This window comes from Echiichthys vipera, assembly GCF_963691815.1.
Source record: "Echiichthys vipera genome assembly, chromosome: 12".
NCBI lineage: Eukaryota > Metazoa > Chordata > Actinopteri > Perciformes > Trachinidae > Echiichthys > Echiichthys vipera.
In genome coordinates this window covers 6140156-6163566 of record NC_139837.1, presented here as the reverse complement: position 1 = coordinate 6163566, position 23411 = coordinate 6140156, and the positions used below count along the sequence as shown (strand labels likewise).

The 23411-nt window shown below is 43.2% G+C and overlaps 1 protein-coding gene across 1 annotated transcript in view; it reads right to left on the bottom strand.

Moving 5' to 3' along the window:
* Positions 1 to 23411, bottom strand: part of grin3ba (glutamate receptor, ionotropic, N-methyl-D-aspartate 3Ba) — a gene marked incomplete at both ends in the record, with an annotated part of 70778 nt that overhangs the window by 29782 nt on the left and 17585 nt on the right. Inside the window, one exon of the mRNA XM_083923622.1 lies at positions 1394 to 2094. Within this exon, the coding sequence (XP_083779748.1) occupies positions 1394 to 2094 (701 nt within the window). The remainder of the gene's footprint in view (positions 1 to 1393; positions 2095 to 23411) is intronic.

Genomic DNA, 23411 nt, shown 5'->3' with positions numbered 1-23411 from the left:
CTGTAAAAGCTGCCGGAGGCCCTTTTAAGAGCTGCAGGGATTGAAGCCGCAGCAACAGCGAAGAGGAACATACAAAACTGTGGTGTCAGTCTGTGAATCTGTATGCCATAAAGACCTCCTCCCCGAGTATGACAGCGCTATTCAGAAAAAGCCACCCCCACGGTGCAGAGGACAGACAAGGGCAGCAACCAGAGCGTACAGTACCACCAGTGGAGCCAGCAGCTCCTCGCAAAAATGCCAAAGCGTCAGTCAGGGAACTAACGAGCTTACAGACATTTAGTGCTGTGATGTGAGGAATTTAATGGCAGTTGGTCAGTGTCTTCCATATATCATTTGGTGATTTAAATGTGTACACTTTTGCAACCTCAGCTCAGTATATTTCAGTGACAAGGAGGCATTTAAGAAAAACTGGTTGGCCTATTGGCTGCAGGGGTTAAAGGGAGTAATTGTGGTCCAATCCTGACCAGACCACTACTATAGTATTCCTTTGTCGACTAAAGAAATATATTTGTTTTTTGGAAGAGGTATAAGTTTCAGCATCAACCACTCTGCTTAAGTTTTTCTTGAACAGACCTCTACCAGCTGCAGGACTGGAACAGACTTTTCTGACCTTTTGCAAAGTGCAAGAAAATGAATATAGTTCTGTGTTTATTGGTCTATCATGGTTGGTTTCGCTAAATTACACAAAGACATTTAAAAAACGATGACCTTTTAGAGAAAAAGTCCATAATAAAAGTATTGACAATGAGGTCTTTTGGCCATCCAGGCATAACAGAGACTCTACCTAAAAGACACGTCTCTGAATTTTTTAACGAGAATTGTCAATATTGTAGTGGGCAGAGGGTAGACATTTCAAAGGCAGATACCTCAAGCTTGTGGAAGTGAGGTTAGCCACTCAGCTGAGTCATCGAGCATGGAGGTTCCTGCACATCCTACACTTTACAAAGCAGAGGGGTTTAGCTAATGTTAGCTGTAACTCCTTGAGGGGGCCCCAATGGAACAAGGGACCAAACTGTCAAAACCTACACAGCAAGCAGGCAGAACTGTATAGGGACATTTAAATCACAAATCGGAGTTGAAGTATTGGCTAATACAGTCAGTCCGGACCAAAAATGTACGTCTCCTGTAGAACACTAATGCAGGGAGCACTGTCATGTAAGAAAAATAAATATAACTTCTTTAAGTTGTTTATAGTTTTGACCAAAATACAAATAAACACAAAAAAATATATTCAGGTTGTTGTGTTTTTTCATTTGTAGTGAAAATGTATTTTAATTCCAATACTTCTTTGTTTGCATAGCAGCTAGATACTTCTGGAGGTAAACAATAATGTGTCTTTGTGTTTCCTGTAAACTGACCTTTTTAATCTATATGTGTATATCTGTGCATTTACCTCGTCAGATATTGTCCTGAAGAGGGCAGCTCTTGTCGGTTTGGTTTGTCATAACAATTCACCACGTTCTGAATCAGTGCCAGGTCTGGCCTCAACAGGGTCGCCGCAGTGACCGCACGGCCGATCAACTGCAAAGCATCCCGGATGTAGAAGCTGATTGGTTTGCGGCCCACCTCCCCGTAGGCCAACAGTCCAAGGGGACCGCCCAGAGTGTGGAGTGAATCTGGAGACAAGGGATATCCCATGATCCACTGCAGGGCTGGTAGTGATGGGGCGAGGCGCTGAGCGGCCCGCAGGACAGAGGAGAGACACTCAGGGTCAGATCCCAGCAGGAGAACAGAGGAGATAGGAGAAGGGGAGCGCAGGAAACGGCTGGAGAGGATCTTCAAAGCCTCCTCTTCCCTCTGATCCTCCTTCTTCTCCTCCCTGGTCTCCCCCAATCTATCACCGCCCCCGGAGACGAGGGTCAGGTTTATGATGTCCCACAAATGCCAGTTAGAACCACTGTGCATCTGCAGGTGAGACAGCAATCCTTCACCCCCCTCCTCCCACCCGGGGCAAACCACAGCTGCTCCTCCCCAGCTGCTTTCCCCTCGGCTTCCTCTGTCCCTGTCCCCTTCTCTCCCCTGCAGGACCGCCAGCAGCAGGCTGCCCAGAGTTGACGGAGGCACACGGGCCGACATCTGCAGGTGGAATCGGTTCTATCAGAGAGGACAGAGAGGAGAATGTGGAAGTTGATATTGCAAAAAACAGACGGACACAAAAGAGGATTTAGAACGTTATGGGGGAAACATTCAAATTAAATGACAGAGGCGCAAACAAAAGGGGAGAGAAGAAAGGGAAATGAAAAAACTAAACGGAGATTAATAGATATAGCCAAACCCCAATACCTCCAGGCTGAATAACATAAAATCAAATTAAGCTTTTATGAGAGGCTGAGTACTGCAAAACAATCCATGTTGCTGCAGTAATTCACCACCACACTGATCAGAAACAATCAGTCACGTTTGTTCATTATCTCTCACTCAGAATGAGAAGAGCCGCGCCGATACAAACAAGGAGTCAATGATACGCATCTAATCTGCAACATCACAGTTGGCTTGGCAAGACAACAGTAGCATCCACAGTTCATCCAGAAGCCCGCATTTCCAAACCCCACTGAAAACACTGGCTTGTTTCATACTGTTCCAAAATGGATAACACTGTTGTCCTTGAATGCAGCTCACAGATGGACCTCCTCCTCCTTCCTTTGGGGCTTCTATCCATTTTTCATCCTATCAGTGCTGCAGGCAAGGTTGGGAGGGTGAGGGGTGGACCGCTTTTATGAAGAGAGTAAAGTTGAGCTTAACATGTCTTAAGATTTGCATTACCTCTTTTAACTGAGTCGATAGGAATGATATGCACTACGCACTTTGCTCATGAAAACCCTTTGGCAGAAATGCCGACACATGTTCATAATCAGCAACGCACACGCACACGCACACACACACACACACACACACACACACACACACACACACACACACACACACACACACACACACACACACACACACACACACACACACACACACACACACACACACACACACACACACACACACACACACACACACACACACACACACACACACACACACACACACACACACCTCTGCATATAAGTCCTTGCAGAATCAGGAGAGAAACCTCTGGAATACACAAACACACATGACAGAAAACATCTAAACCCAAGTAACCCGCATGCATTCATTCAAAAGGAAATATCTCACCCGGGAGTACAAAGTAAACAGAAGGACCCTCTACTGAAAGTCCTTGAGTCCCTTAAGAGAGTAAGAAAAAAATTATTTGACTGAAGTCTGCAAAGACATGGATGAATTAATTCAGTGTATGTATTTATCCTCCTGGGAGAAGCTAGGGGTGTGTTTGAGGAGACAAAAGAAAATAGGCCTCCCCATCTGAACTCAATGGGGGGGCCAGAAAGGTAGCGGTACAGGATGTGTGAGGGTTGTTGGTGAGACGCCAGCAGGTGGCACAGGGTAATAGAGATAGGGAAGAGGTGCCTGCTACAGGTGTTAGTGTTATTCTGCACATTACTGTCAGGAATGAAACTAGCGTCATGCATATCTTGTCAAAACCCAAAAGCCCAAAAAGTGACGATAAAAGATCAAAACAGAGCCCCAAGGCAGCTGGAGGTATTAGCATCTAAATTTGTATCTGCTCTCATTCTAAATAGCTCTGAGTATAATCCATCTACGCCGTCAGCCTTTAAAAATGAATGTATGGCCAAATATTTATGTACGGCTATGTTATGTTATGTTACTGATATTAGGAATGCATAAAACATGGCAAAAGCCACACAAATTAGACAAGTCTCAACAGCACATGAGTATGCACTATGTACAAAAAACTGTAGATCATGCTCGCAGTGACTACAGCTTGTTAGAAATCCAGAGACGGAATCTTACAAAATATATCATTGTCAAATTAATTGTAATAATGATCATCGGCGGTACATCCCACAGCTGTGTCAGCTGTTTCGTACCAGCGTTATTTGATTATTTCTCTTGCACTGACAATTACTGCTAACTTGCTTGACTTTTGGAGAGCTTCTTTTACAATTTCATTTACATTTGAGGCATTTAGCCAGCGCTCTTATCCAGAGTGACTCACAATGAGCAAAACGGTAGAATTGCTTCAAAAGTGGGGACGTGACAATAATAATAAGAGCTAACCCAAGCAAGTTATATTTGCAGCTGCTGCTCTTAGGAATGAAAGTAAATTAAAGGGAATGGAGGAGGCAGATGTGGGAGCTGTGATGTGATTCTGAAGAGATAAGGTGATATGAGCCTTTTCGTAAAGTTCCAGCCCATAAGATTGGGAAGCACTCAGTTGATTTGCCTGGAGGAGGAAGGACTTATTCAGAAATTCGGTGTGCATTCAAACGTGACTAGCTCCAAAGTGGGCCCTATGAAACTTTAAAATGAAGCACATAACTTGAGTTATTGCCTATTATAACTGCTGTCCCTTCTTAAATGCATTTCAGTGTTTTGGCACAATTAATTCCAGTGATATATTTGAGCAATAACATCCAAGAGAACAGTTTCTACTGTGCTTATGATGTATAAATGGGATGTACATTCATTCATTCATTCATCTTCAACTGCTTGTCCCTATCGGGGTCGCCGGGGGCTGGAGCCGATCCCAGCTGACATAGAGCGTGAGGCGGGGTACACCCTGGACAGGACGCCAGTCTATCACAGGGCACATAGAGACGCACAGAGACAGACAACCATTCACACTACGGGCATTTAGAGTCATCAATTAACACATGCACGTCTTTGGACTGTGGGAGGAAGCCGGACAACCCGGAGAAAACCCACACAGACACAGGGGGACATGCAAACTCCACACAGGAGGGCCCCAGCTGGAATTCGAACCAGGAACCCTCTTGCTGTGAGGCGACAGTGCTAACCACCACACACCGTGCTGCCTGTGATGTACAGTACTTTCTAAAAAAAAGAAAAAAAAAAAAAAGTCTTGTTAAAAGTAATGTACATTAATAAAAACAACACAAAACAGCATCAAGTATGGAAATAAACACAAAGCGACAGCTCTGTGCTTTGGAAATATACGGTTCCAATCTGTGTTAGGTTTAGTATTAGGCTCATATTAGGTGTATTAAAGGGGACATATTCTCATTTTCAGCTTTAGCATTGTACTTTGGGTTTCTACTAGAAGATATTTATATGCTTTATGTAAAAAAAGCAAAAAGATTCTGTCTGAATAAACCCATATCCATCTCTGTAGGCCCCCTCCCAAAAAGCCTGCTCCGATTGGCTTGCTAGAAAAATATAAACAGTAGGTCAGGGGTGCCCAATTCTGGTCCTGGAGAGCAACTGTCCTGCACGTTTTAGGTTTCTACCTGCTCTCTACCTGATTCTCACTATTTTCAAATGTGTGACAAGCTCCTGCTGCTTGATAACGGGCACATCATTAGAATCAGGTGTGTAAGAGTAGGGAGAAACCTAAAAGATGCAGGACAGTGGCCAGGACCAAAATTGGGCACCCCTGCAGTAGGTGGACACTCAGATAGGGGCAATATATTCTAATGACCCTACAGAAGGGGAGTTAAATGTGAATTAATTGTTGAATACCATGTTTTCTGAAGAAAATGGACCTGGTTGGTCTTGTACCCAAATGTTCGAGCACTGAAAAACTGAGTTTTTCATGATAATACCCCTTTAAGTCCTGCATAGCAGCAGGGACACGTCAACTCTGTTGAGCTCCCGTTGGACTGAGAGTAGTCTTGCTTTATCAGACCATATTCCAGCAGTAGAATACGGTCTGGTTATGCAGACTTATCATTCTGGGATAGAGGAAAAAAAACGCTCTGGCTTTTTTGCATTTTCTTTAAACAAATCACTCTTGGGCGGAGCCAAGCATCACATGCTGGATGTGAGGCTTTATCCAAGTACTGTGGATCCTGTAAGCCAGCTGAGAGAGAGCCTACTTTTCTTTTGTTGAGAACTGCTAGGCCGTGTTCAGACGGACAATAGCACTGCATGAAAAATGTAGCCACCTCATTTATTTAAATTAGGACACTTTGGTGAAGCAGCAGGGATGCCAACACAAAGGGCTCTGGAAAACAAAATGTAGGGTGGTCAGTCAAAAGAGTTGAACTTCGCTCAACTCTTGCAAGAAGTAGATAGAACTACAGGAACACTTGAATATGACGTCTTTGACTGAGCGCTGTCTGGGCTGGATCAAGCTGGATCAAGCCAGTGGGGGCATCTTCTTGAGCTAGCTGCTGATGTCAACTCATGGTAAGCCTAAAACAGACGATTACCAGCCATCCTCTATTTATTTCCCTTCCTTTTACACGCAAAGAGCCATACGCAACTTATTCCTAGAACAGGCTGAAACCATCTTTCGTCAAACACTGACAAAACCCTACATGTAGCATCTTAAAGTATTTCAGTTCAAAAAGAACAATGAAATTCCTGCCAGTCATCACTCCAGCTGAATCCAGCATGTCTTAAACATAAGCTGGCAGCATCAGTGTTTATCCCTGTGACACACCAAATTTACAGTAATGTATGTGTGTGAAATATATGCATATATGTCTGCATACGTGCAATAATGCTTACATCAGATCTTAAAGTCCACAGAGGCTCTCTGCATGAATCTCTGTTTGTTTCATCGAATCCTGTGCTTTTTCCTTGGGTCGGACCCAACTTTGTCATCTGAGTTGAGTTTTGCTCTCTAGAGGAATGAACAAAGTATTTTGTGTTATTATGTCACAGTCTAGAGAAGTTAAAAGGTGTCTATACTGTCTGGAATTGCAAAGGTTGCAGCCTATTGTCAGTTTCTTAAGAAACACGGAAGCATGTCAAGATTTGGGGGATTTTCTTTTTTCAATGCCAGGGTCTAGCTTGACACAAAAAGGCTTGATACTCTTGATACTATGGTGTAGTCCAGACCTACTGCTCAGGCCAGTCCAAACCCAGGTAGAGATTTTTTTTTTCCTAAAGTACACAGGTCTTTTTTGGGGCTTGGTTGGAAATGTAATGGATGTTTTCCCTAAGCAGTGACATATTTTCAACCCGTAAGGACCTCCTGTGTGCGTGTGTATTTTTGTCTTTATGCTCTTATCTTTCCTCTCCTCTCAGGTAAAAGCTCCATCCGTAAGCACAAGCTTATAAAGACTCTGAACTAAGGATGCAAGATAAGCATAGCTAAAAGGAATGTCAGCATTATTCCGGTATAAAATATAAAATCCATACCCCTTCTCACACATCTGCAAATTAGGAGCCTTGAACTAAACCTCTGCCTCTGCTTAACAAATCCAGGGTGCTGTTTGATGTGCAGGCCGGAAGATTTTCAGGTCTTCAAATAAACAGCAGACAGCAGACAGGTACACATGCAGCACGCACCAGTGCAAGCACACACAAATACAGTATAAACACACCATGGTGTGAATACTCAAGCATAAACCCAGGGGGATCTTTGGGCAATGTGGTGTAAGCAGACCGACAGGAGTGTGTTGAATCCGAACAGGAGGGAGCAGATCGCAGTTACTAAGCTCATTCCTTATTGAGGCCTCATAAGAAAAGCACTTGGAAGGTGTGTAACCGAATGCACAATGCCAAAAAGCAAAAAAAGGATTTGACTATACAAAGAAGGGGGGGCAGAAGGAATAGCAGCACCTGCAGTTTCAGAGCTTATAAGGAGCAAGTTGGAGCAAAAAACAAAGAGGTGGGACTTGTGTTTCTGTGTGTGATGGGGGGGGGGGGTTATGGTTGAGGGAAGCTAAAGAGGCCTAAGATGTAAGTTGAAGTTCTGAAAAACCGGGTATCTCCTCTCATCCTTCCTCCACAGCTTCAGGCTAGCGATCTCTTTAACTCGCTGCAGCTTGAGTTATTACGCAAGCTCACTGTAGCCTCGGTCGGGCTTTACGTTACCCATGAATCATTTGCATGGAGCAAAGCGTCGGTGCAGACAATGATGTAACAGCGAGGAAAACTTGTATCCCACCCTTCGCTGTTACATCCAACGGTGCGGACCTCTGCCTGAGCCTCTGAATAGCTGCTTAGCTTCCTGTTCTGTCCAGAAACAAAGCTCACAGCGAGGGCAGCACTCCAAACAAGAACACTTCACTGAACACATTAATATTTCACCAGGTGAGCTGGCTGTGTGTTGGGAGGATGGACAGAGATAGGAAGAGAGACAGAGGGAGAACGGTGCGTGAATGCTATATGTTTGAGATGAAAGATGAGAAAGAAATTGATACATGGTTTAATATCCGTATTCATGAAAGGGGGCAAAATATGATGGTGAGTGAGTGTGTGTGTGTGTGTGTGTGTGTAGCCGAAAGGAGCAAGACAGACAGTGAATGTGGTGTGCTTGTGCCTTGAGGAAGACTGAGAAAGATTTTCTCAGTGGGGTGCAAGTCTTATATATCAAACACCTGAGATGAAAACTGAGCCTATCGTAACCTGAATGTCAGACTTAAATGTCACAGCGGATGTGGGCTCACATACGCGTTTGAAATAATCTAAATCCAACCCAAGCAATTTAAATGAACCTGCAGTGCTTCTGTCAAAGGAGTAAAACAAGAGCAACTAGCATCTTACGCTCGCATTAGCTCATACATAATGAATAAAGAAACTGTTGATTGTGTGCGTTTTTTTTCAGACTTTCCCCGACAGACCAAATAAACAGCCATGATTGAATAAGGCCAGCCGATGTTGTTTGCATAGTTAATGAAGCAACACTGAGCAGTGCTTTTTAGCTGACCAGACGGTGGCTAACCAGGCTGTTTGGCGGGCTTTTGTATAATTATATGCAAATAGCATTGTTTAATTTTCTCCTAATTTCCTTACGTCTCCTGGTGCTAAGTGTAATATGGGTGACTTTAATCTTTCTCAGCCATGCTGCCGGCGACTGGAGCTAAGCTTTGTGGGGGGAAAGAGGCTGCAGCTGTTAGAAACATGTGTAGCACATACACATGCACACGCACAAATACACACACACACACACACACACACACCAGACAGCAATAAACACAGGCAAGTACAGAAAATTACATTTATGTGCTTACACATGCATGAAAGTAGGCAAAGTAGCGCACATGCACCCTCAACACAACTGTGGAGCAATCAGCAACTTAACACAGAAAATGACTATGGTTATCTAAGCATAACAGCCTGTTGGCTCTCAGAGAAACACAGTGATAAGCAGTAAGATACACACTATTAGGCGCTACCACAGGACTGGCCAAAGATTGGAAAAAAGGGGCTTAATCTTGTTTCACAGTTAGCAGTTGATGGAGATGGAGCCATGTCTCGGATTGTCACCGCTGAATTACATATGCAAATGCCTTGACGCAACACAATTCTGCCTACCATCTCCCACACAGTGATCGAGCAATAAAGTACACGTGAGATTGTGGCCCATGGGGAAGCGCAATAAAACAGCAGGAGAAAAAGTGTAAAGCGCACTTTGAATTAGGTGTGATTAGAGGGAAATGGTTGCCCGTCGTTTAGGCTGCTCGTAGCTTTGACAATTTGGTGAATGCAGTAGGTATGAGTATGTTGAGTCCATTAAACATAAGAGACCTTGTTAGTTTCCCTGGTGGTGTGGCAGGTTGGGAAAGTGATGGTGGTGGTGGGAGGGGGGTGGTTATACAGTAACATCGTAAAAACACCATTGTTGTCCTGAGCGATTGTGGGAAAAGCCATAAAAAGACTTGACGGGCCATGTCTCCTCTTTATTTTCTCCAGGCTCGGAGTTTATGGGGATCATTCCAAATGGGAGAAAAGGCTGAGGGAAAATGGGATTCGCTCATTTTGTCTAACCAACCATAACAAGGTGGATGCGTTTGTGTAGTTTGTGTGAGTTTTCATTTGTGTACGCATTTACAAAGTATTTGTCTGTCCATGAGTGTGAGAATGTCTGCAGGACTATTACGTGTGCTGCACTTGCGAGTGTGTAAATGTGAATGCCTGTGATTTACAAACCAATTGATAGAATATTGTCCTCAGCATGGCTTCAAATTAATTTAAATGACACAGAGCACACTAACATTTTCCTGCCTGCAGCATTCAGAGCTACTCTAAAACTTAAAAGTACCAGACGAAGACGACCCCCCCCCCCCCCCCCCCACACACACACACACACACACACACACACACACACACACACACACACACACACACACACACACACACACACACACACACACACACACACACACACACACACACACACACACACACACACACACACACACACACACACACACACACACTCTGACTGATCGCATACTCAAACCAGCCAAGTGCTCTGGGCTTTGAACATTACCCATGAAGAAGTTTTTGCTACACAATTTAATGTCACACAGTTTAATCAAATGGGAATCCAGAGGGAATTAATAGAATGCAAGTGCATATCAAAGCATGCAAATGCTTCCGTGCTACTCTGTAGTGTAGACTAAATGAAGTAATTCAGTGAGTGTGTTCACTTTCATTATCAGTTGACTTCTGATTTAATGAGCCTCCACGGGCCCTCGAATGTCCCAATGTCATCAAAAATAATCAGATAGAGGAAACAAGAAAACAGCAGGGGGACTGATTGTGCTGTTCTGGACTGGTTACTCAGGTCTCTAGTCAGCCAATGTTAGTGCTGAGTGCACTGCTAGCATCGGTGAAGGCTGTCATCTCAGCACGCTGTATCAGCGCCTCCTTTGTCAGGAGCTCCTTTGATCCTCTCAGTTGCAGAGATACAGGCCCACAGCAGAAATATGCTGAATGAATTCATGTATCATCCTTCCTCCGCCCCCCGACAAACAGCCTCTGGCCCGCTCACTATTTATGATCATAATAGCTGCCGTTATTTATTAAAGAGAGAGATTGTTGTCCTTGCTCAATAGACAATGTTGTTTTCTCTGCCGGAGAGAATAATATTTGTCCTTTTGGTGTGGCCCTGCGTGTGATATGAGGCAGCGCACTGAATGTGATGGTGATTGATCCCTGCGTTGAACAGGGGAGAGAGGTACAGCGGAAGGCTAATCTGAGTTATGATTGCCTCTGTAATCGCATTTGCTCCCCTGACTCATCCATCCCCTGTACAGTAGCGAATACATGCCATATTCTGATTACTCCGCAGAGGTGCCAATAACGAATAATGCACGATGCAACGTATGCCTGTTCCGTCTTGAACACCTTCCACTAGCTTTCCATCACCACAAGTTTCGAGATCATAACTCTCTCTCTCCCACAACCCAGTTTTATCTTCCTCCCTCGCTGACTTGCTAACCTGCTGGAGGTGGCGTCAAGCATTTGCAGTAATCATGCCATCATGTTGGGAGTAAAATAAGCTGTTCTGGGTGTTCTGGGACTGGCGCAGAGGCAGTCAGGGTAGAAAATGGCCTCTTGCTGGGTTGTAATCCTACCAGCAGGCAGCTGGACCAATGAGGCTGCAGCATTATTTAGTTACTGTGAGAATGATACCAACAATTCCCTAAGTACAGATGTAGAGTGGCGTGATGTCATTAACAGTCAGCCCACGGGGAGCACAGCCGCAAACGGAAACAACCTCGGGGGGGACACATTTGTTCACAACACCCCAGCGGTGAAAGCACGCCATGCCAGTAATGAGGTGTCTCGAGCTTTGTGCAAAGGGTGCGTGTCTGAGTACGTGTGATATTTCTTAGGCTTAGAGTGTGTGTTTGTTTTGTTAAGCGTGTCTGCACGAATGTGTGACCGAACAACTTCCTAATGGAAAAAATCCAGTCGTGTTGAATACTGAATCTCATCCAGACTTCCCAGGAGTAAAATAATACACCTAGAGAGATGTCATTTAGGGGCTGTGTGTTTCTGCGAGGAGTGTGTTGAGTCAAGGATGTGTGGGTGTGAGAGGGGGGTTCCAGGATGGATGGGTTTGCGGTGAGTAAATGACCTGCCTTGATTCAGCCTATCAGCTGAGCTCTCCACCCAGACTCCTTGATATCCCCTTTCATCCATCTCTATAAGAGAGATGACGGAGAGATGGAGAGGCAGAAGGAGAGAGACTGAAGAGATGAATATGCACACAGGAGTGTGAACAATATCAAGTGCAAGAGCGGGCATAAAAGGGGCTAATTAGAGACAAGGGAAAAAAAAATTTGGGAGCAAGATCGACGGAGACAGAAGAAGTGAACAAAAAGACTATTAGACTCCATTCTGAATCTGGGGTAATTTGTATGACAAACTGCACCCTGTTCACACCAGAAGTGCCTCTCTAATATGACTGTGAGTGCCAGTCGATTTAGGGGCCATTTGGGGTGAGTTGATTTGGGGCACAGATGAACATGTTGTTTGGCTTCAGCCCACTTCTGGTGAGAAAATGAGCATAATATGTAGAAATCCATTCCAAAGTGGAGCATCAACCATCTGAAAAAAAAAGATGCGTACTCCGAAAATGATTTCAAGCATCAATGAGGCACATTTTAGATTAGTACTATGATCATAAACCTGAGTCATTGGAATACCTTTTAGCAAATTGTTTTGTTTACTAGACGAATATATAGCAATTTGCAGGAAATGAAATCCAGCAGCAGAATGTCCTTGTGGTGTGCTGTTGCTGTACCAAACCCAATCCGCTGCCCCCAGTACACCACCAACCCTCTGGGGAATCGCTTTGAGATTTCTGATTTGTTCTCAGCGTCAACTTTGGTTTTTCGGTAAAAGGCTTGAGAAAATGGCTCAGAAAGTAATTTTAAAGGACACGAGTAAAAAAAAGCAGGGACAAGGAAATGGATACAGATGCCAATGCAAACAGATGCAAGCAGTAGCCTGTGGCTGCACTGATATACTCCAGAATACCTCGTTTATTACAACTAGTGTCTTATTGTTTTTGCCCATCGTTTCTGTGAGTTATACAATTACAGTTTCAAAGGTAATGACCGAGATATGGGAACATGTGGTTCGATAATCAGACAGTTTATACCCAAACTGTCAGTTTAACTCTATTAAGCGATGGATTTGTTTGGCTGACCTGGCTGTTTGTTAAAAACCTGTATTATCAACTCAGGTTGTATTAAACCAGAATTTCACTTTAAGTCAAGACTCCTTTTTCCCATCCAGACACAAGGCACATGCCCACATACACTTTGTGCATCTGGGCCTGTCATTAGCTTAGTCTGGCAATAAACTGCTTATGTTGTTCTAATTAACAACTTTCCAGAGAGGATTACTTGCAGTGGCTGCGGCAGCACTAATTCAAGATCAACGTAAACATCTTCTTGCAAGGGCTACCATTGTAACATCTATATTTAAACCTTTCTTTATTTATCCAGGGGTGATGTGCTGAACATGCATGTTCTTTTATAGCAACATATCGGTTGACACACAGTCATGCCTTGCTCAAGGACAGTTCAGTGGACGTGTGTAAGTGTCAGGGAAGTGAGCATTTACTCACATTCATTCACAGCAATCCCGTGGGATTCAAACCAATGACCTTGGCTGCCAGCTGTTGCTACGTTATGATTATGCATGCCTCACGCTAGCTGTTTCATCAGAGCCTAAATTACAAAACATAAACAACAGCAGTGCAGCTGTCAAATGCAGATTTCAAAATGCAGTGAATGTCTCTCAGGATAAAACATATTTTGTCCTGTTTCCCTTCCTTGGATAACAGCAAACAGTCATATTTTTACTGGTTGCTTATTATTCATCCAGAGGGAGGAGTACTGTTCACTCACGGGCTTATGTTGATTTCAGGGTCAAAACACATTTCACCTGTGTGCAGAATGCTATTGTGAACTATGTGATGTCGTTCAGAAACAAACATCATACTTTCTGTTGCTGCAATCAAATAGTTGGTTGAATGCTCCGGTGGTTACAGATAGTGGCAGACATCCAAAGTACAATATTCCAGGGTTGTGCAACGACATTTATTTGCATTTTTTCATCTTTCTATCAAGAGCCAGGCAGCAAATCTCTGCCTGCTCATTTACAGTTTCTCCAGTAAGTCACATCAGATTTGTGCGCCATCTAAATACATAAATGGCGAATGTATCTGGATAATACGCCATCGCTCTGCTCACTTAAGGAAGCCACATAAATAAACACAGTATTTTCAGGGCTAAAGTGGAGTACCTCACATACTCTGGGGGGATGATACAGATTAAAAAAATGCAAGTAATATCAAGAACTTTGCACTTAACATATCCCCTAAGACCTTTTTTCCTTGTAAATATGCCATTAGTCATTTAGATGAGTCATCCTCCATACAGAGGTCTAATTGTATGCAGCAACCTCTCCCTTCAGCTGAAACCTTTAAGCAACCTTAAAGAGGAAAAGTACTGTTGCTCCATTTCGATTCATGACACCAAAATTAAGCGCGCACACACGCACACGCACATGCACACGTGTGAAAAGATTTTTTTTTGGCAGTTTTCAAGCCTTTTATTAGAAAGGACAGACAGGAAATGGGGTGACAGAGAGGGCGGGGGACATGCAGCAAAGGGCCGCAGGTTGAAGTCGAAACCGCTGCAACCACTGTGCCACCAGCTTCCCCTCATATTATTTATTAACAAATAACGAAGTGTACATTAGCAGCAAAAATAAATAAATAACACTTCCATGTAAAGTGCACTGCAAACAGATATTTTGGTAAATTGACTTGTGCCTTTCTAGTCTTCTGACTACTCAAGGTGCTTTTCACAGTGTTTGTCACATTCACATTCATACAGACATTCACACAGATGGCAGTGACCATCTACATACTATCTAATCATTCACACCACATTTACACACCCATGCGCAGTATAGGGAGCAATTCGGGGTTGTGTCTTGCCCAAGGACACTTCGACATGTGGACCTGGGGATCAAATCGCCAATCTCACGAATGGAGGACGACCCACTATGCTATTGAGCCACAGTCGCCCATCAGGACACCAATGTTTGCTTCTCTTTCCTACAGACAGCCAATGTTAGTTCATTTTAATCATGACCATGATTGTTCCCCACGGCATGCTTACCTGTCATACTCTGTAGCTCTCAGTCCCACAGATAATTAGCTAGCTATGGACATCTAAATAGAAACAAGTGGCACTATTTTAATCTTTACCTAACCAAATGGTATTTTTGCCTAAACCTAACCAACCTTGCAATAATGATTTGTAATAGCTCTTGGTGTCTATTTGACCCTGGGTGACTAGTTTAAGCATTGGCCTCTCACCCAGGACACAACAGTTCAAATCCAGCCTGGGATGTAACTTAAAACTTTGTTGACAAGTTGGTTACACTTAGACAACAAAACTACATGATTAAGTTTAGGCAACAAAGCCAATTGGTTAGTGCTAGGCCTCCCAAAAAAATGGGTGAAAATAACATTGTTGGTTACTGACATGACCGGTAGAAATAGCATACACTGATATTTGTACAGGGGTGAAAGTAGCCTTTGCCATATATTTTCCATTGAGACCCATAAACCAACTAGTTCTCCTAATTCTTCCCTGTACCTGGTGTGCTGTGTCAGTTTTAGTAATTCATCTAAGCACAACTATCCAGAAATATCCACTGTGTAAGCATAACATCAACTGAACTAATAAAAGGTATTAAAACAAGATTTTCCCATAGAGCCCTTCAACCAAAAAGACTCAAGACTAATAAAAAACGCGGAAGCGGCTTTATGACCTTTATAATTTTATTTCATAATGCTGTTGAGTAGTGCAAATTTGCCATCAGTGAAATTGCCACAAAGTTACCTGGGGCATTTGGAGACCTTAGAGATTTCAGCCAATGAGCATATTTTCTGATCATGTAGGCTACTAGGAGTGTCCAGTTGGATTTGCAGTTTTTTATACTAAGATATTGTCTTGGATGGCTGTGCTGCGTTGGATGCAAAGTCTTGAAAACAGGAATTTTCTGTATTTCTGAATTTACATTTTGCTAAACCAACAGGACTGTAAGGCCCCTGTTTATTTACAAATGTAACACTATACCATTGTTGTGCATTCGGCTTCTTCCCTTTGGGCTGCAGAAGAAAAAAAAAATCTAATCTGGCTCTGTTACCTCAGTTTCAGTATTAAATGCTGCATCAAATAAATGGGGCAAATCTCTGCACTGGGTCCTAATCACTTATCTGCCATTAGTGCTTCTAACCAGGGGGTATAATTGGAGCAGTTCATAGCTGTGGAAAATAACTTGGTGTTATCATAAACAAAAGCGCCAGGGTGGCCCACTTAGAGCGACTCATCTATTATCAGTCCAGCGCCAAATACAGGGATTAGATGGCAACTTCTCTGGCGCTTAATGTTAAATGTACACATGTATGAGTGTGTGTGACCCTTGTGTGAAACAATATGCCTGGTTATCCTTCCATGAAAGGTAGAGAACACTATATATAGAAGCAAGTGTATGGGTATAGTTCGGTGCGTGCGCCGAAGACAACAGACATATCCAGAAACAGAGTCAGCCTGCGATAAGACTCGCCCCGGCGTCAAGAGAGTCAGTCCCTCTCTCAACAAAACCCAGTTATAATAACTACAGCTCTGCTGCTCAAAGCTGAAGAGCAGAAAAAGAAAAGGGGAAAAAAAGAGAGAGCAATAATCTTTCTGTAAACGCCAGCCCAGAGTTTAACACTCTACAAAGTCACCTCCAATTTAGATTCATTGACAAGATTGTATGCGTCAGATCTTCCTAAGTAGTGGCACTTTCAGCAGCCAAACTTAATTTCCTTAGTTGGCAAACACCTCCGCAATGTGTGATCTTTCAATTAAGATTTGAGCCTGTCTGATTTGTGTGTGTGTGTGTGTGTGTGTGTGTGTGTGTATGTGTGGGTGGTTGGTGTACATCGGTCAGCATCGCTATGGTCTACTATGACATTTGACCCCATTATGTTCTAACTGAATGAAAGCAATATTCACTGATGTTTGAATGTCCTCCCTCCCTCACCCTCCCTCTGCATTTTGCAGTCTCAATTGATAGGAAGAGCTGCATCCCAAGCGTTGATTGATGTTGATTGAAACATGTAAAGGGCATCAAAGAGCAATGAGAGCTAGCTTGTCAGCCTGCACACACGCGCACACACACACACACACACACACACACACACACACACACACACACACACACACACACACACACACACACACACACACACACACACACACACACACACACACACACACACACACACACACACACACACACACACACACACACACACACACACACACACACACACACACACACACACACACACACACACACACACACACACACACACACACACACACACACACACACCTACGCAAATTGTCTCCACTCGTGTATATATCTGTCAGCTTGTGTGCATGCCTGAGTGTGCGTCCCCTTCCCCTCAGTATGCCCCAGGAGGAACACATGATTTACAAAATATCACAGATAATCGTGTCGAGATTAACAATCTCATTTTGATTAATGCTTAATGTTTAATTAACTCAACTTTAGGTCTCCGGCTTGTCAGAGGGTCCCCTACATAGCAAATAGGCTTCGTGCTCGGTGTCAGGTACAACATGGATGGGACTCGCGAATGTGTATGCTGGTGAGGAAGTGGGGAGAGACACATTTATTAATCTCCTGGGATAATATTTGTGGGCTAACCGAAGCAATGAATTATTAATATTACCCATACAAAATGTATAATAACAAAATAATAAACAGCTCGGAGCAGAATGTGTGAGTGTTTGTACATACAGAACGCTCGAGATTGTGCGTGTGCATATTTCTTCTTAAAAACGTGCCATGTCTCTGCTACCTATATTGGATATGTGTGAGGGAAGCACCGAAATGCCTAATATGATGCATGTACAATAAAAGTGCAAGCACTTCTGAGTGTGCATCCACATGGTAAAGCAGGGGAGATTATGCCAACGCTGTGTATAGTACGCACGAGCATGTGTGAACGCATATTATGTTGGCGATTATACGCTCCTCTTTCTATCCAAGACACTTCTTTGAAGCTTAGGTTGGTGTACAAGACAAAGTAACCATGAAATTGACACCCAATCCTGCTGGCCGGTCCACATCCCCATCCAAATGAACCACTTAAACAGTCCTGGTTGCAGATTGTAAGTCTTTGCTAGTAGTAATTCATCAGTATAAAAAGTCTCTGCTTTAAAATTTCGTAGCCAGGATATGAACGCCTACAGTGTCTAGAACATTTCTGTCTCTCTCTTATTTCTTTCTACCCCTCCTCCTCCTGCTGCTGCTGCTGCTTCTGCTTCCTTCTCCCGGTTGACATACCCTGTGCCAGTCTGATAACGTGATTTCACGCAAAAGTGAAATCCTCCTCGTGTCTGATGTGTGCATTTCTACTCAATCCGCGTCTAACCCCAACATCCTCCCTTCTCCCCCCCCCCCCCCCCCCCCCTCCACTACCCCGCCTGACATTTATAAGGCAGCTGCTCAACGGGAGAAGGTGCTCTGTGGCATTGGGAGGTCAGTGTAGGTGTGTGTGTGCGTGCGTGCGGGAGAAAAGGTGAGGAAGAAATCAATGTCTTTGGCAGGTGTGTCCCCGTATTTAAGAAAGACAGAGAGGGGGGAGTATCATTGGCAGGTATGCATGTATCTCGGAGGCAAATGGGAGCTTTGAAGGGTAGTGTAGCATTTGGGAGTAGGTTTAATATCGGATTAGGCATCTGACAGGTGAGGAAGAGAGAGAGTGTGTGTGTGTGTGTGTGTGTGTGTGTGTAAGACTACAGAAGAGAGATACAGAGTGGATGATTTTTTGAAAGATAGCCAAGAGATAAAATGACATTTACGGATCAGAACTTCACAAGTCTTTCATTCTTGAACATCAGGCAGCCTGTCCTTTCCTTGGGACAGATCTGTCACCTCAACTGGGCCCCAGAGTTTGGAAAAAGAACATGCAGATGGAAATGGTGCGCCTTCAAATACAGTAGCACAGGCTTTTTTCTGACTTATAGAAAAGCAGGAGAATTTTTGTTCCCACAGAATAGTTTCTTTCTTTTCAACTGTAAATTTTTCCGAGGAATATCAACCAACCATGCACGAGCTTTGTCAAATTCACCCTGCTTCACATTCAGAGTTTGGCACACCAGTCCTCTTCCATCCTCCACCACTTTGCTTAAGAAACACCTTATACTTTACTTTACCCACATTTTTCCCAGCAGCAACCAGAACATCTGAACCTGCTTCTCGGACCTCCAGGCTACAACACCTACTTCTTTACGGAAGTATGAGCAAATCAATCCACATAGAATTTTTATGGCGCTATGACTGATATTGGATCCTTTCAGAGAGTGTGAAGGGTTTTGAATTAAATACGAGAACTCCGGAGTCAGGAACCACTGGTTCATGTTCTGTTTGGGAACAAAACATGGAGTTATAGGAGCATAATCCACTATTTTATACATTACAGATGGTGACCAACTTGCTTTTTAGGCATAAAAACATGCATGAAGCTGCACAAAATAAAGAATCGGCAGAGAGAGCGAAAGCATAACAGACAAACGGCCTTTGGCTGCACCCACAAAGACCTCTCTGCTGGCTGAACTGTAGCCATTTTTGGACACATTTTAAATGTATCGAGACTGCAGCAACATTCTCCCTTAAATGTTTTAGTAGAATTGTTAATACGAGGCATAGTTTTCTGGTTGGAACACAGACAATAATGACCACAGATTTCATCATGTCTTACATCTTAAGGTGTGGTTTTATGTCATATCTTGTGGTTAAAGTAAATCTTCATGATCTTTTACGTATGTTCTTTGTTTTCTTCTTTATCCACCAGTTTGTCATTCGACTAGTTTCACATACTCTTAATGGAAGATGGATGCTCTGTGCTAATCAACAAGAGTCTACAGCGATGTTAGCTCAGTAGGTGGTATGAACTAAATGGTAACCCCAGCATGCTAGCATGCTCACAATGACTATGCTAACATGGTGTTTAGAAGGTTTAATGTTTACCATGTCCTCCATCTCAGTTTAAAGTAATATTCTTGAAGATTTTCATTAAATGACATGTCTGTTAAGTCACTTTACATCGGCAAATGTAAAATGATGGTGATTGAGCCCACTGATGAAAGTATTGCATTATTTATATAGCCTGCAGTCTCTTGGCAGTATTACGAACTGAGTATCTGTGGTAACAATCCTCAAAAAAAAGTGCTTTGTTAAGTTACTGTTGATGCAAACCGAATATTTCCTTCTGCAGCAGCTTCACATCCAAAGAATTCAACCGGAAAAACACAAGTTCACTTTTATTATGTAATAGTCAACAGGAATGCCATGTGTTTTTCAGTGAACTTGAAATCGACTGCGATTGTTCATCAAAAATGCATGGACAGAACAAGACAACGGTCCTTTCATGCATTTTTTATTTGTTTTTTTTTTTTTTAACAGTGGATCGAAATGTTGCAGGGAGTAATGGAAGGCAGGGGCAGCAACAGGGAGCGGTTAGGTGTTGACACCACCAACTTCTCAGTTAGGTACTAGCTTTTACTTTTTCTGTTTTCAGACTCGGACGATGTGCAGTAAATAAATCACATCACGGTTGCTCACAGAATAATGGAAAAGGCAAATTATTGCCTGATATATCACCCACAGTTTTCCTATATAATAAAGGCTTGAAAAACTGCCAAAAAAAATCTTTAAAAACTAACAAACAAACAAAAAAAAACAGATACCTCCCAGTTATTGGTGTTAATCTGGCATCTGGTGACAATTTACTAAATTGTTGGACATACCCTATTTATCTGGCAGCTCTCCTGGTTACTTTGCAAGATGGCAAGCTAATCTAACGTGACTGGAACCCTGCGATAGCAGGTTGTCCAGTTGAAGGCAAAATGGATGCCCCCATAAGCCATCAGAGAAAGGTTGGGCATTCCAAGTCTGTGAAGGACATAGATTCATATAAGTCCCTCCAAAAGGCCGGTCGTCCACGTAAAACGCCAATTAAGACTTTTTAGACTGAGAGCCCACTCTGCAGTGACCAAACCGCTCATCAGCAGAAAGAATAAAAAGGCCAGACTTGCCTATGCTGGGGAGCGTGTGGTGTGGACAGAGGAGAACTGGTCCAGAGTACACTTCAGTGAGGACAGTACGTTTAATTTATTTGGGTCTGATGGGAAACATTATGTTTGCTGAGGACTGGGGAAAGTGTGTAAAGAGTTAATTTTAGAGGAGGAAGTGTCATTGGTCAGATCTAAACCCCATAGAGAATCCTGTGCAACAAAGTAATGGCTAAGAAACCCTGAGGTGCACGACACATGAAAGCCTGTATAGAGTTTGCCAAAAAAACACATAAAGGACTCCAAGACTATGAGAAATGAGATTCTCTGGTTTGATGAGATGAGACCATATATATATATATATATATATATATATATATATATATATATATATATATATATATATATATATATATATATATATATATATATAGGAGGGGAAGCTCTCCATATGTGTGTGTATATCAATGACAAAGTGGTGATAGTGTAACTCGATGCACCCCCTGTACAGAGACAGGCAGACAGAGACAGAGAGAAAGAGAGAGAGAAAGAGCGAGAGAGAGAGAGAGAGAGTGAAAGAAAGAGAGAGAGAGAAAGAGAAAGAGAGAGAGAGAGAGAGAGAGAGAGAGAGACAGCAATTAGCCTTGCAAATTTCCAGAGTAACATTAAATTCAACTGCCCCCTTTTTAAGGGTAACCTGTTAATTTGCGAAAATGGCGTGACAGAAATGACAGGTGTGTTTTGCGCATTCAGTCGGTCCGATATTGCCCGTCCCCGCTGACATCAAAAATGACGTGCTTCACTTCCTCATAACTTTCCATGAGTTCTTGTTGTTTAGACGCAGAGAAGAACGCTCCACACGTCTTTTCCATGTCTGCATCAATGAATCATCTGTGCTCAACCTCGCAGTCCCCCTTTGAAACGCACACTCATCAGAATTACTTACACCTGGCTTGAACCTTCTCATCCTGGCTTGGCGTACGTACAACTAATTAAGCAAGAATGATCAGACCAGACTAGTTCCACGCTGGCTTTTTCTGTCAGCCTTTGTGCAATAGCCCCCTGGTGTTGCCAAAACAACCAGGACTCCAATCTTAAGGATACAACATTTGCTGTTCACTGAATACAGCACAGCTGAGGCAAATTGGAATAACACTAGATTTGCAGGTATTTGACAACAGACCAAACTACTGTGAATTTTCTAATTTTGACTTGAATGTGGCACTACAGGAGGAAAAAGAATGTTTCCATAAATTTTATGATTATCCAACCAACAGACGTGAAGATATTTCACTCAAAAACATAAATCAATCAACCTCATGGTCACGCTGGAGGAAAACAAAGGCTTCTTCCTCTGAACATGAATGTTTGTACAAAGGTTCCATGGCAATCCATCAAATACTTGTTGTGATATTTTAGTATGGACCAAAATAGTCATGGGCAGAAAGTGACTTTGCTGAGCCGAGCTGCTAGCATGGCTGGAAACATCAATCAATTGATCAATTTATCAACAGCCAAAAGCAGGAGGGCTTTTGAGTCCTTCTCAAAAGTACTTATGAGAGAGTGAGAGAGAGTGAGAGAGAGCAAGAGAGAGAGTAAGAGAGAGCGAGAGAGAGAGCAAGAGCGAGAGAGAGAGCAAGAGCGAGAGCGAGAGAGAGAAAGAGAGAGAGAGAGAGCGAGAGAGAGAGAGAGAGATTTTATTCAAGCCAAAACACATCTGCAGATAACAATATCATTCATCAATCCCGCAATCATGATAGAGAATTTCTGCCTAAGTGAATGTCTGGCGGTCGGGTTTTACAAGCCAGTGAGAAGGTGGCAGTGGACTAAAAATAGCCCTGCAGCAGGGTCTCATAAATGGGAAGGAGAAACAGTAAAGGGGAACGAAAAGAAAAACATGCACACATCCAAGTGGTGATTTCATTTCCCTACCTGTCATAACGTGGCTAAATAACTCTGGTCAGGGTATTACAAGCGCCGGGCTCGCTGGCTTTGAACAGCAATCCCATGCAGGTGGGAAATGAGTAGGAGGAAAAGAGGGGGAAGGAAAGCGATAAGAGGGTGAGAGGGCGAGAGGGCGAGAGAAACAAAAATGGAGAGTAGGGGAGATTGATAGACCAAGAAGTAAAGGCGAAGAGGAGAGAAGAAGTGGAAAAATAAGAAGAAAAAGGCGAAAGGAAATGGACAGGAACAGGAGAGAGATGGAGAAACAGAGAGGGGAGAGGACACATCTTAATGAGAAAAAGAAGGATGGAAATGGGACAAGGGAGAAGAATGGCTGAAGGTAGTCCTTGGATGAGCACACATACATAAAAACACACACACACTGTGCATCCTAGTGAGGTAGACTGGCAGATGGAATTACACACTCCTATGACTCTGTAACTGTCCTGAAACACACACAAAGGCGACAGTTGACTTTCTGAGGCGAGAGTTCTCTGGGCAAGGTTACTTCCTCAGCAAGTTTACACTCCCCGTCTCTTACTTTCTCCCACTCACTCACACACACACACA